This window comes from Coffea eugenioides, chromosome 2 (assembly GCF_003713205.1).
Source record: "Coffea eugenioides isolate CCC68of chromosome 2, Ceug_1.0, whole genome shotgun sequence".
NCBI classification, from domain to species: domain Eukaryota; kingdom Viridiplantae; phylum Streptophyta; class Magnoliopsida; order Gentianales; family Rubiaceae; genus Coffea; species Coffea eugenioides.
In genome coordinates, this window is record NC_040036.1 from 41,307,275 (window position 1) to 41,321,623 (window position 14,349).

Genomic DNA, 14,349 nt, shown 5'->3' on the forward strand with positions numbered 1-14,349 from the left:
TGTTTCGATGCAGAGCTACTTTTAGTCTCTCTCAAATAACTTTAATCTTCTCCAAGATTCTTTCCTCCAAATCGGGGCCGGTGATCAGCTTCTCACCTATTTCATCCCAATATAAGGGAGATTTACACTATCGCCCATATAACACTTCAAACAGTGTCATACCTATCCCGCTATGATAGCTATTGTTATACGAGAATTCCATTAGTTTCACAAACCTATCCCAACTATCCGAGAAGTCTAGAGCACAAGCTCTCATCATGCCCTCCAGTGTTTGTATGGTCCTTTCTGATTGTCTGTCCGTTTTGGGGTGGAATGCGGTACTTAGTCTTAAATCAGTCTCCATAATCTCTTGGTAGATTGACCAAAATTTAGACGTGTATCTAGGATCTCAATCCGACACTACTTTCGCAATTCATTTTTAGACTAGATATCCCATTCTCTCCCCTTTTAAAGGTTTCGTCCTCAAAACAAAAAAAAAACAAACATCAAAATAATTTAACAAAATTTTCAATGTTCTTGCAATACATCTTGGGAATTATTTCTACAACGTCTAAATTGGATTTTCTTATTTAATTCCATCAATCTTCTGCTGCGCATTCTTATTTTTCTCAATATCTTCCATCTTCATATTTATATAGCTTAGATGAACACAATAGCTCTTATAATATCTCTTACAAATTCGGCATTCTAAATATCGGTTTAGAGTGCTCCATAAAGATCAACCTATAGAAAGGATACCATAAACACTAATAGTACCATTTTTTCTTTTGTCACACATTCTATCACAACTTATTTATCTATTATCACAAAAAGTAATCATTATCTCGATATATGGGTTCCTACCTACTGTGTTTGCAATTGGTAATGGAAATCTCTTATTTCCCTCAAATTTCATATCTATCTCATTTCAAATTCCAAAAAAAAAAAGATCAATAATACCTCAAATAGCATCACACCTATTTCCAAATCCTATAACCTAAGTTGTTATACCACTAAATGCCATGAGAATCTTATTTCCTTTGGTCATTTTTTTTACCTCAATTCAATTTCCAAAACACATATTCATATTACGGTAAAACATACGAAAAAACACAAAATTTTATACAAAAATTATCGCCAAATTCTCATATTTGAATATAATAACTTTATCATAACTTTGGTAAAGTATTTATCTATGCATAGAATTTCGAACTCATTCAAGTTTAGAAACCTGGAAGTGTTTGAAACACATAAGTTAGTTAATTGTACTTCTTACACCATTAAAATTTAGAGCACAAAGAGAATTTATTAAGAATTATTGTTATATTCTTTCTACATGATATGATTTTTTTTTAAATGTAGAACACATTTATCTATAGCTCATTTTGAGATTGGATGAGCATCATAAAAACATTTTGTTCAGGGTTATAGGATATTATTATTTATGGTGTTTATTCATTTTTTATTGTTAATTTGTGTATCTTGGTGCATATATATTTATAGAAATTATACTTATTTGATAAAGATACTTATTCAAAAATCTTGATTAGCATTCGTTCGTGAAATAATTTTTTTTAAGACAAGAACTATGTAAGATTATGTATTCTAAGAAATTTCTAACATTTTTTTTTAATAAAAAGTTCTTCTTTTATTGAAAAGCAACGGAAGAGAAAGAGTACAGCGTGCGCATTCAGCCAGGCAGTTATCGAGAGTACTACCCTGAAGGCACTATTGTAAGATGGTACTGTACAGACGAGAACTCCCTAGTGTCAAGGAGTACAGATGCTCGTACCACACTCAGCAGTTGCTGATGAGATGTGCAAAAGAAATCGGTCCCCCAACGTGAATTAGCCATCAAGTCGGAGGAAGTATTAGCCTCCCGAAAGATATGCGACACTGAAGAGGGCAGCGAGGCTAAGAGATGACGTATCCGACGCAACGTGTTGCATAAAGGCCACTTCGACACCCTCCCTGATTGGATCAACTGAACCAAAACCTGCGAAGAAATTTCTAACATATTTATTGACTAAGCACGATGTAATAATGCCAATAAACTAATTCAATAATTGTCTGAGGCATTAGATCTAATCGTTGTAAATCTCAAAAAGAGACAAGTCTATTCACTCTTGGCCACATCTCCCACCAAAGGAATACTACTGCTAGACTATATCAATTTGTATGGGATAAAGCCATACACCTATTAGTTGTCACCAATAGTGATAATAGTTTAACAAGAGTAAAATAATAGCAGCATCAGTAGTACTTCTATCCAGGTAAGAGCACTATTGATAGAGCTCTTTTGCAAATAGAAAAGGTCCGCAACATTTCATTTTTCGTCCTTTGAAGTGGTTTCGTCCGTGAAGCCTTAGCTCACGTCAAGATAAGTCAATATAACCTCCAATGTCGTTGTCACCCATCGTGCAATTAATCCTACACTATTTAAACTGGGTCTCTTTATTTAATCCATCATGCTTGCTGCGTACTTTAATTCCTTGATACTTTCAATTTCCTATAAACAATACTTCAAATATATATAATATTTCTTACACGTTCGACATCTTAAACTTAGAATGTACTGCCAAAATCATATCCAATAAAAGAATATCATAAACACCAATAGTACAATTTCAACTTAAATCACACATGCAAATTTTCAAGCCTATTTAGTCAATCACATTGATCATTTCCTAGTGTGTATTTCCTCTAAAGAGTAAATCGTACCCAGACTCTGTTATCAGTAAATATTATGGAAATCTCTTATTTCACAATCTTCTATCCAACTTCATTCCAATTCCTAAAATCACTAATATTACAAACATCATTCAACATACATCTAGATCGCATAACCTAAACTTTGATAACATTAAAAATCATGAGAATCTCTTATTTCCTTTAATCATTTTTTTCTTTTTATCTCATTTCAATTCTCAAAGCCCCTAAAATCTCAAACACCATTTCACATACTTTCAGATCATATAACCTAAACTCTGATACCACTAAAAATGTCACGCCCCAAGCCTGCACATGCCAGTTACTTGACATCCGCCGTATCCTCAAGTCTCACTCACGGATACAAGGCAATATTATACTACACTAAATTTAGAAAGTACTAAATAGTATAACTAAATAAAGTGCGGTACAAATGTCAAATGAAAGGTAGTCTACAAGTATCCAATAAATTCGTAGATTTATTCTCTGGTCGAAAAAGTAGAAAAGGAAATAAATAAAACTAACAGCTAGAGGTAGCTAGGCTGCCAATTTCCATCCATTTAGAACCAATAAAAATCATCCTCAGGGTCTTCTATATAAATCAACTCATATTCCTCAGAATCTGCAAAAATGGTAAAAATTGGGTTGAGCGACAAATCGCTCAGTAGGTAGTATCTAACCCTCTATTGGACCATGCAACCATAACTCCACATATACATATATACATATAAACCAAACTATTTGCACATTGTTCACATCCATAATAATTGAAAGCAACATTATTTGTAAAACAATCAGTAATGATGAGTGACATCACAATTGGTAAACATCTTATTCATAATCGTACATGAAAGTCATAAAGTCATAAGTCATTTCATATCAACTCATAACAAGTACATGCAATGATCGGCTTCTGAGTACTCAACCTAGAGATTAAACCCCTTCTAGGTGGGCAACCAATATGTTTCATGACTTCTGATTGGTCTTATTACATACATGGGTCAATCGGTCGAATTCTATACCGAACTACCATGACCTTGTCAATCGGCCGGATTCTACACCAGGCTACCATGACCACTAGGCAGGACTATAGCCCCTACTATCTATTCCATGACTGTTTTGAATTTTACTTAATATAAATTCATTTCACACGTTACATGCATAGTTCTTGATTTCATAAAAGATACATCTCATTTGGTATATAATAACATATCAAAATGTTTCAAATAAGTCACATGGTCCATCTTTGTATAGTAAAAATAGAACTCACATAAATATTCAAGTAAATCATTTAATAAAATATATTTCAAGTTAACACATCAAAATATGATTGATAACAAAAATTGCACTTTGCACTTTTGAAATCTCAAAAGGGTAAGTACCACCTATCTTTGTCTGGCTGCTCGAGTGAAACTACCTTAGATCCTTTAAACTTGTGTCATACCTATCAAATGCATAGGTTTCCTAATTGGCTACTATTATCTTTTGCTTTACTTTCATTTTTACGCATGTGTAGGTGTTATTTTTTTTAATGTATATATGTATATATATATTGACTTATTATTATAATTATTGTTTTAGTTTATTCCACTTGTATTTATATTTTCATTTATTTCTTTAATTTATTTCATCCACATCTATATTGTTGTTGTTATTATTATTATTATTATTATTATTATTATTATGATTTTAAGCGTTTCATTTAACAATCTAGTACTTATCTTACATTATATAAATTTATCTAATAAGGTTAGATTAAGATGTTTTAGATTTCCATTTAAATATCTTAGACTAAATTAATTAAGTATAAGCTTAAATGACTAAATCTTTAAACTCCAAAATTATCTTTAGGTTGGGTTTGAAATTTAATTCCTATGTTAGTCCATAAAAGATGGCCTAATTATTTCTAAAATTTATCTATCAAATATTTACCAAACCCATACTATATTTCTAACCCAAATATACTTGCCATTATATTCTTTTTTTTTTCGGGATCTAAATAACAATCCAAGGTTCTGACCCAAGCATTTTCTTATTTCTTCCAGCCTTTAGCCCAATACTCCTTTACCCTTGACCCAACTTCCAATTAAACAAGCCCACATACATACCTAACCATCTCTGGACCTAACCCATCAACAGCAACAACAAAAAAATAGCTGCTGCGACCCTTTTTTTTTCCTTGGCCAGCTCCTTGCCTGGCCCTTTCGTTTCTTGTCATCACCTGACGTTGCCAAAGCTTTTGGTCCAGCTTTTGGTCCAGCTTTGGCAGCGCCACAATTCTTGACTACTACTTTTTTTTTTTGTTTCTGTCTGGCGTTGTTGAAGCTTCACATTTTAGAGGTTTCAGCAACAGCGCCGCGAGCAGCTTCCTCTTCTTTCTTTCTTTTTTCAACTTTTCAACAAAATGAAGATTTAAACTTTATTCTACCCCATAGCTAAGATTTAACACCCTATTCCTATCAATGCAAATATAAATCTTCCTAAATTTCTCGTACAGGGATAAATATATCATAATGTGCATATACATAAAATCTCTAAAAATAGTTCATGGAACTAATACGACTTAAGAGAAAAGAATTTTAACGTACATTCGGAATTTACAGGTCTAGACACTTAATTGTTTGCTTATCCGACGACGATGTCTTCTCCCTCCCTTCTATTCTTAGTTGTTTCTTGCTTTAAGAGGAGGCAAACAAATTAGAAATAGGAATGGTGTTATTTTCTCTCTATTGTTTTGATAAAAGTTCTAAACCCTAATAACCACCCACTATTTGGTGGTTTAGATAAGAATTTTAATTTGTTGTGAACTCTTATCCTATCTTCTCTCCTTCCTATCCCCCACTTAACCCTTTAACCTATCCTACAATTATTTTAAATTTTTACCCATGTCAATTTACCATTTAATTAATTGTGTAAAGTATAAATTGAGAAGGGGTGTGGGTTTTACAAAGATTTTAAAAAATTATGGTTAATTTGTACCTCCACTCAAATATATTTTTAGCTTCATTACTGTCTTAATTAGCATTATTTTGCTGTTGGATGGTCGAGATACATGTTCAAGACCAAATTGATCAAGGATTGGGCCAAAAATTCAATGCGCGTGGTCATATTGAGCTTTTCAAACTTCAAAATTGTTACATGTTAAAATTCGGATTGATTGAATTAGAAATCAGCAACCAAATTGGTATGACTAAAGGAACTCTATTTTGGGTATGAATTGAGATGCTTGCTTTAGGCGTGAGCAAAGGAACTTGTCATTAACTGATTGAGTAACTATTTTAATTGCCTCTGTTTTTCTTTTTCTTTTGCAGAAGAAATGTACAAGGAGAATTGAAGCAACTAACAGGATGAAACCTCCTCAAGCAGATGCATAGAAAAGACTTCGTCTGCAAATTGCCAGTATACTTTCCTGTACAATCAAGATTATCTATGACCTACAAGGAAAGAAAGTAGAGCATCTCATCGGCCACTTCAACTGATTCTGTCAAATTAACGGCCCTCAAGACCTCAAAAAGTACAGCAACAGTTTGGTATGCTTTTGTGAGTTGGGCACTGGACAGATTAGGAGATCATAAAGAATCATTAAGCAAGGAATCTGCACTTAGCTATTAAGAAATTAATGCCCACAACTGCAGATAACCTACTGATCAGCTTTATCAGCAGCATTCTGCAACGCCTGAATATACTTCCTGTAGTAGTGCTGATAGAAACTCTGCATTTCTCGAGCATCACTCTTTGTCCTTCCAGCTAATGTTGTATCATTTTCCTATCAAAATATCCAAATTATATGAATTTCCTCAGGCAAACTTCTTGGAAAATGTAGGAATAGAAATGGCTCATTCATCTTTGGGTGAAGACAAGTAGCAAGAATATGTTTGAGTAATCCAAATATGGTGGATTAGTCTGATAACAAAGTCCTCTTGCTAATACAAGCACTAGAATATTCTAAAGTTACACTGAGTAACTAGACACAATTTATTCATTTGAATTCAGACTAAACTTCTGATCATTCTTTTCAGTTTATACCAAAGCATCACATATAGCCACAAATGTTAAATGACAACCTGAACTATTCACTTTCTCTTTCTTTTTTTATTTTTTATTTTTTATTTATTTATTTTTCTTTTTTTTTTTGTAAGTGGGAGGCCTTGAACCCAACACCTCTTCCTTACAATGCCTCCCACCGGACCACCCAACACAACCCTCCCCCCCGATTCACTTTCTCTCATTAGTTAAAACTAATCATATTAGAACCTAGAAAAACAACCGCCTAACTCATGAAAATTTGACATTACCCTTTCCAAACGTTGAATCAAGGCTGTTTCGAACTGATGGACTCGTCGTCCACTTGATGTTGGATCCAAACGGTGACCTTTCTCAAAGGCATAGCATCGACCTGAGTCCCCCAGCAAGGCCATTAGAGTATGTATTATGGTGTAAATACATTGCCTCAAAATCTTGAGTACTAGTCAACTACTAAAAGACAAAATTTGTAACAAGTGAATTCGAGGAAACCATATAAACATTAGCATGTCTAGACAACTTATCATCCTTCCTATAGTCACAAAAAGGGAGGGCAATAGCATTAATACCACAACATTTAACTAGAATTTGATGCCTATATGACTTGAGAAGACTGAAACACTAGCTTGAGATTAAGAAGCGTAGCATAACAGTCAGTAAATTAATACCATTTAAACTCATATTTTCCTCTCATGAGTCATGCCACGTTGGTACAACATTATCAGCTGAACAGCCTTACAACCTTCAGTATTAAAATTCATCTAGACATGAACTCAGCTCTTAGAGCCAATTAGTTAATATCCACCAATGGTTTTTAGATGATGGATTGCTTAGATGTCATACACACATATTTGTGTAATAACAACCAACACAAGGATACTGAAATGGTCATGGACTCACAGAGATAAGCAACCCCGGGATTAATTGGCTCAACCTCACTGGCAACACGGAGAATTGGTGCAGTCTCTACCAGTGAACATGGCACCACCTCACTGTCCATCATAGACTCCCCTAGATTACCAGCAGCCTGTGTCCGCAGAATATGCCTCTGTGGTTGGAGGTCTGATCCCCTCCTTTGGTAAGCCATCCTTCTTTTAACTTATAATCTCAATAACAAAAATCAAATTACCCTACAATTCACCTGTCGAAACCCAAAATTGAAATGAACAAAATGTCATACCTTAACTGTTCAATAAAAATTTGAACACTAAAAGACAAGAACTTCAGCTCTTTAGCTTTAGTGACCTGAGAAAAAGAATTGCCCCAAAGGGAAAAAACAGAAAGAAAGAAATTTCCACTCATCTCTTTCTAACTACAAGAACCCCACTACTTAGTTTCTTTCAAGAAACATTAAAGACGTGGCAAAATTGGATGAGTCCCTCCATAGCTGCATCTTGCTTCTTTATTCCCTTACCTTTTCTACTCTAATTACATCAAAATAATAGCAAAATGTATTAAAAAGAAAACAGAATTTAATCATGAATGACCCCAAAAACCCATTTTTGGTATCCCCTCAGAAAACAGAGGAAATACGGTATTGAAACTCCCTTTCTCATATCCCTGAAACAATTGAAACTCATATTTCCCTTTCCAAAACCTCAACTTCCTTACCAACATAAAAGTAACTAAACTCGAATTTAACCAACACTAACTCAAACTAACACTAGGCTGCTTATCAATTGAAAAAAACAAAACAGAGAAAATCCTAATTTTAATCAAGAAACAGAATTCAACATGCTTTTCTTCTCTGTTTCTTGATCAAAGCTTACCAAAAGAACAGAAAGGGTAAAAGGACTCACAGATGACTTGAGAACAGTAAAAACAACTAGAAATTTACCAAGAAAGATTTCATTTGGGAAAGTGGAGCTGTAGAGGACTGTGGCGTCCTCGTTTCTTTATTCTTCCCCAAATTGGGACAGTGGAGCTACAATAAATAAGTGAAATTTCTTTTAATAATGGCACACCATGGTTTTAATGGAACAAACAATTGAAGTCCAAGCGTGAGTGTGACTTAGGAGTATGACTCCAAGTGTCTTAAACTAGCAAACTTCAGGCTATGCTACGCCCACTTAGAATTTCAATTTTAATTCTATCACTAAATACTAATTAGTTAACTTAATTATAACTATACTTGGAAGTAAATTTTTAATGGAAGTTGATACGTTGGAGTTTAGCTTAACAATTAAATTTGAAGTTCTTATTTATCTCAATGTTGTTTAAGAATTGAGATTACTAGTTGGGCCTTGGGATTATGAACCTTTTTTTTGCATATCATGTTTGTTTGAGTTGATTGAATTTTATTGGAAAAACATATAAGATATTATTTTGTTACGACAATTTTTTAGAGAAAATTAAAATATTTTAACTCACTATTGATATTTCACATTTTAGATATTAGCGAATTACAGGAGAACTCCGATCCAATTTATCAAACTAAGATTTAAACGGTTATCAGATATTGGTCTTAAAAAATTAATTTTCAAATTACCAATTTTTTTTTATCGAGCTCCTAATTATCAACCAATGAACACCTATAAACATAAGGGCCTGACTTGTTTGATTTGGCATGAACAAAAAAGCAAAAGAAAAACAAAAATGATGTGCAATGGCAAGAGTGGCAATGTGCAAGAAATATTATTGTAGGTAACAATAGCGAAAATGTAATTAGAGTTTAATTGAAATTTATCTTAGGATTGAAATATATTATTAGTCCATTAAACCTAATCCAAGAGCCATGGTTTAGACAGCACATCCACCCAACCAGATTACAAGTTAATTAAGTTAAGATTAACCCATTGGGTCCCAAAGAACTAAATAAAGGTCACACTCTTTTTTCTTTTTCTTTTTTTTTTCGATAAAGGCCACCCTTTTTAAGGGCCAATCAATTATAACATGGCGAATAAAATTAATTACAGCTGAAATCTTTTGGGTTTGTCGGGCCTATTAACAAAGACCAACAAAAGCAGTGAACGATATCAATGCTCTAAATATATAGATTAGAGATATACCACTTGTGTGACGACCCCATCTCTCCCAAGGACGTACTCTAAGGTATCCGTGAGCCGCCTGCCCAACTCTCGTCGGGACTCGATAACAAACCACAAAATCAAACTCAATATCCAATTTTACTACAAAATACGCTAAATACAACTAATACATACAGTTGTCTGTCAAGGCAACTTAAAATACAAAAGAGAGTTTAAACTTACAATTTTCATTTAAAATAATATAGTACCCTAATCACTTAGTCTAACTAAAACAAAACCAAAATGCTAATTCTCGAATCACGAACCAACTCTGCTAAGAAAAATAAAAGGAAAGGGATGAGCTTGCGCCCAGTGATATAAGGATCGAAGACAACCTAAGAGGAGGGTGAATTAGGTTATCTAAAACTAATCAAGTTGTAAGACTCTTTTTCTTCAACTTGAAACTTAACCTCTTTTCTAGATGACCACACAATGTAGCAATTAATGAGGGATCAAAATTGCTTGTGAGTAGAAGAGAAAGATAGTTTGTATTTGCAATATAGTAAGCAGTAGAGAAAGGATAGCAAACCAAAATCACTTCCAAACTCCTCTTGAGCTTGAATACGCTTTATAGAACAAGTTTCTTCGAGTTGATCAATTACAACCAATCTTTATGTACAAAGAAAGGATCACTTCCTCCTTACTCCAAGTCACACTTGGTTAAATTAGAAAGTTTTACTATCACTCGGATAATTCTCACAAAACTATACTATTGAAGTAATCTTTTCACACAAGAAAAGCTTCTATGAAATTTATACAACTAAAAGTACAAATCTTCTTTGAAGAGTATTTTCTCACTAAAATTACTCTTGATATAATGTAATCTCAATGTGCAAAGTTGTTTTTAAGTGGTTGACTTTGTTCTATTTATATAAGACCAAAAAGTTTTTCAATAAATGCTTCCAACGGATAGAAGGCAGCTGAAGAGTCAACTAACCATTGGTAGTGTCGGACGTCCGGTGGACCTATTTCTTGCGTCCGAACGCAGGCAGTGACCTCAAGAAAATTTCTTGAATTATTTCGGACGTCCGGTATCTTTAGTGTATGCGTCCGAAGGTAGGGAGTGAAACTGAAAATTCTTCTTCAGTTCTTTTCGGACGTCTGGTGCCTCCAAAGTTTTGTGTCCAAAGTATCGCAATATTTGTCGGACGTCTGGTGCTCTGATGATGTGCGTCCGATTAAAGTCAGTGAGTTTAGAAGGAGTAACTTAATATCTTTGGACGTCCGAAAGTGGAGTTCTTCATACATCCGAAGTTGCGCAATGAATGTCGGACGTCCAATCCAGTCTTTTTGTGCGTCCGACAGCCGCTTCAGTATTCTTTGTGCTTAGTCTTTGAACCTGTTTTACTCTATTTCTGAAAAGATCTATTAAGAAGATATTAGTAACATCCATTTCTTTTGTAATCATCAAAAGCTACGGACTGAGATAAACAATCTCCCTATTTTTTGATGATGACAAAATAATGGATGGAGGAAAAATAATTTGAGGCAAAAAATTCCCCCTCAAAATAATTTTCTCTCACGTATAGATCACTGGACACTACTCCTCAGAATGACTTCCCTTCACATATAGTTTACACTTATCACCAGATTGCATATCTATTTCTCCTCCTTTTTGTCATCATTAGATCAACCAGAAACCAGTATCCAACAACTAGAAACCCAACATCATCAATATTATTAGCAATTATCAACAACTAAAAACGCGAAACTCAACAGTGATATCAGCAATTATCACTGTCAGCAGTCAAGATCATCAACATTATGAATATCATAAATATTGGTAGTCAATATCAGAAATCAGAGACCAAACGGAATTAAGAGTTAACCAAATGAAAGATAATCCACAAAAGCAACATCATTCAGAATATAAAAGATAACCAAATAGTTTTACAAACCAGCGGAGGAAAGGAAATAAAATCCTTAATATAGAGCACATGAAATGTTTAAAATGTAAAAGATGCAAAAGTCTATTATGAACTACCATCCTAATCATGAAGTGCAATTTGCCTAGAAGTGGCTAAATAGTGATTTTAGATGATCCAGGTCTCCTCCTTGTTAGGCGAAACTGAGCAGGATCCACTTCTTCCTCTTTAGTTTCCTCATCATCATCCTCTTCAGCTGCTGGAGCCTTTTCATTGTCTTGTGGATGAGAACTGGAAGCATGAAACTCTGGAGTGGTTTCAGTACGAGGAGTTTGCTCAGTTGGCTCAGTTCTAGGTTCCTTTTGGTGTACATTCTCATTGTCTTGAGGAGCAGGAGGCACAAGCAAATTCCTTTTGTCAATGAAGGTGGCTTGTTGGTCGGGTGACATGGTCATCATCAGACCATCTTCAAGGAGTAGGATGTGTTGTTTGAGATCCTCAAGCAAAGAAATGACCTCAGAGTTAGATGAAGAGGGCTTAGTGGCTGACCTTCTAGGATGGATAGTGAAGGGTGAGACATACATGGACTGATCTCGAGGAGTCCTAGGGGAGACAGGTGTTTCATGATAATTCTTTCTCCTAGACTCCAAAACAGTTTCCTTGTAGCACCATTTACCATAAAAAAACTTTAAATTTTTTCTTTCAAAATATGCCTTTGAAAAAACAGTGGATGCACTTTCTTTTGGTGATTTGCCAGTGAAGCGAATTTTGAAATGAGTAAAGATTGGGGTCAAAAATTTTTCATAGAAAAGTTTTCTCCGACTATCAAGGCTGATTTTGAGTAAGAATTTGCACATAATAAAGCCGAAATCAATTCGAATTTTTTCAAGAAAGCAGTAAAATAGGTAAAGGTCCATATTGTTGGCATCTGTCCTATGACCATCAGTAAGAACCAACATATTTGAAATTATAGAGAAGATGATCAAATTTTGAAGACTGAGATCCTCCAATCTTGCCTCAGTAGGAGTATTAAAATGAGTTTGAAAATAAACTATCAGTTTTGCAACATGAAAATGATGATAGGTAGAAGGAAATTTTTCATATGAGAAAAAGTTTACAATTTTTTCTTTAAAACCATCTTCAATTTTGATTTTCAAAACAGTGTTAACAATGTTAGGGTTTAACTCTATATCAACAAAATTGACACGTGAAACTAGATCAGTGTGTGATCTACCTTTCCTAAGGTTGGCAAAGAATTGATGAAGCATGTCAGGGTAATAAGTGTTGGGAATGGTCAAAATGTGAGTCCATTTTTAGAATTCAAAGAATTTAAGAACAGGTTCAAGGTCAAGCTTATGAATTTTCAGAGGAACAATTATCCTTTGGGTGATGAAGCCCTTCTGAGAGACCAATTCGAATCTATCCCTGGCATCATTATCAATGAACTTTGGTAGTGGGGTAGGTTCCTCTACAATCTGAGTCTCAGGTTGCTCCCTGGCAGTTCGTTTCCTCTTTCCATTTCGTGGAGCATCATGTACGTCGGTCTGTCCACCAAACCTTGTTCTTGGTGACTTCCTGGTGGAAGTCTAAGTGGCTTGCTGATTCACAGCATTTTGTTCAGTAGTCTGCTGTTCCTCAATTTGCTCAACAGAAGGATCAGCAGTTTGCCTTTCCTTAGTTTGAGCAGTCCCCTTCTTTTTAGCAGAACGTTTCCCCTTTTTACTCTGAGATTCAGTCCCTTTTCTGGGTGATTTCGTGATAGATGCATCAACATTAGTAGGCTGCTCCAGTTTCTCTTCACTATCACTGACAGGGGGCAGTGCAGTGGGCTGTTCCTCAATTTGCTCAGTGGAAGCAGTTTGTCGTTCCTCTGAATGTTTCTTTTGGGCCGAACCTTTCCCTTTTCCACCATGTTTTTTTGTTCCTCTCTTTGGAGATTTGGTGGTGGACGGCTCAACAATGTCAATGTCTTCATCCCTCAACTTGAACCTTGTGGTACGTCCGGCACTGATGAACCCTCCTCTAATTCTTACCATGATGAAATGCAGGATGTTTATATTGCAGAGTATGATGCAAATGTGTATGAGAGTAACTTAGAGTGTGAATGAACTACAACAAATGCTTGAATCGTCAAAAAAGAGTAAATTTTGAGTGGTTAGAGTTACGGGTGAGAATTGGAATTTATGGGGTAGTTAACAGTTAGAGAAAGTTATGAGGGGTAATGAACGGGTAAAAGTAACGTAATGGTTTTGGACAAATCAATTTCTCGAAACTTGTTCAGAAGAGATATGAATTTTCAATTTGAAATTTGGAGAGGATGAAGAGTTGTGTCCGAGACAACTGTAAGAAAAAATGAACTGACTGAAGGAAGGGACCATCTTATAAGACGCAATTTTTGAGTGTCGGATGGCCGAACGAAGTGAAGCATCCGACACAATCGTCCGAAACAGAACTTTTTGGAAAAGTGATCAAGAACACTGTCGGACGTCAGTTCTAACTCATCGGACGTCCGATAAAGAATGACCTGAGAATTTTTAGAATATTTTTTTTAAACTCACAATTTTTTCCTCAAAAATACAAATTGATCAAGTGATAAGGCTTTTGTGAGAATATTAGCAATTTGATCTTTTGAACAGATATAGTGAACACGAATTTAACTCTTTTGGACAAGATCGCAAATGAAATGATGCTTTATGTCTATATATTTTGTCCTAGAATGTTGAATGAGATTTTTTGTCAAATTTATG

At 34.7% G+C, this 14,349-nt stretch overlaps 1 protein-coding gene across 3 annotated transcripts; it reads right to left on the reverse strand.

Annotated features, from left to right (window-relative positions):
* Positions 1-6,028: 6,028 nt before the first annotated feature.
* LOC113763715 (callose synthase 2) lies at positions 6,029-8,625 on the reverse strand. Of its 3 annotated transcripts, none has more exons than XM_027307618.1 (4): positions 8,549-8,625; positions 7,612-7,852; positions 6,984-7,084; positions 6,029-6,454 (listed from the first exon to the last, which is right to left on the reverse strand). In XM_027307618.1, exons 2-4 carry the CDS (start codon positions 7,796-7,798, stop codon positions 6,329-6,331), a joined length of 414 nt encoding a protein of 137 aa, XP_027163419.1. In that variant the 5' UTR covers positions 7,799-7,852; positions 8,549-8,625; the 3' UTR covers positions 6,029-6,328. The 3 variants fall into 3 exon arrangements, 2 of the variants coding, with proteins under 2 accessions (XP_027163419.1, XP_027163420.1); XM_027307619.1 differs by having other exon boundaries at positions 8,511-8,595; XR_003467383.1 differs by lacking the exon at positions 6,984-7,084.
* Between the last annotated feature and the right edge of the window lie 5,724 nt (positions 8,626-14,349).

Bases quoted from the DNA above. Each gene is read 5' to 3' on its own strand.
- LOC113763715 (XM_027307618.1), bottom strand. From the start codon at position 7,798: ATGGCTTACCAAAGGAGGGGATCAGACCTCCAACCACAGAGGCATATT. The intron at 7,085-7,611 runs GTGAGTCCATGA...TGGGGGACTCAG, and splicing joins TCCCGGGGTTGCTTATCTCT to GTCGATGCTATGCCTTTGAG. The intron at 6,455-6,983 runs GTAATGTCAAAT...ATATTTTGATAG, and splicing joins TGATTCAACGTTTGGAAAGG to GAAAATGATACAACATTAGC.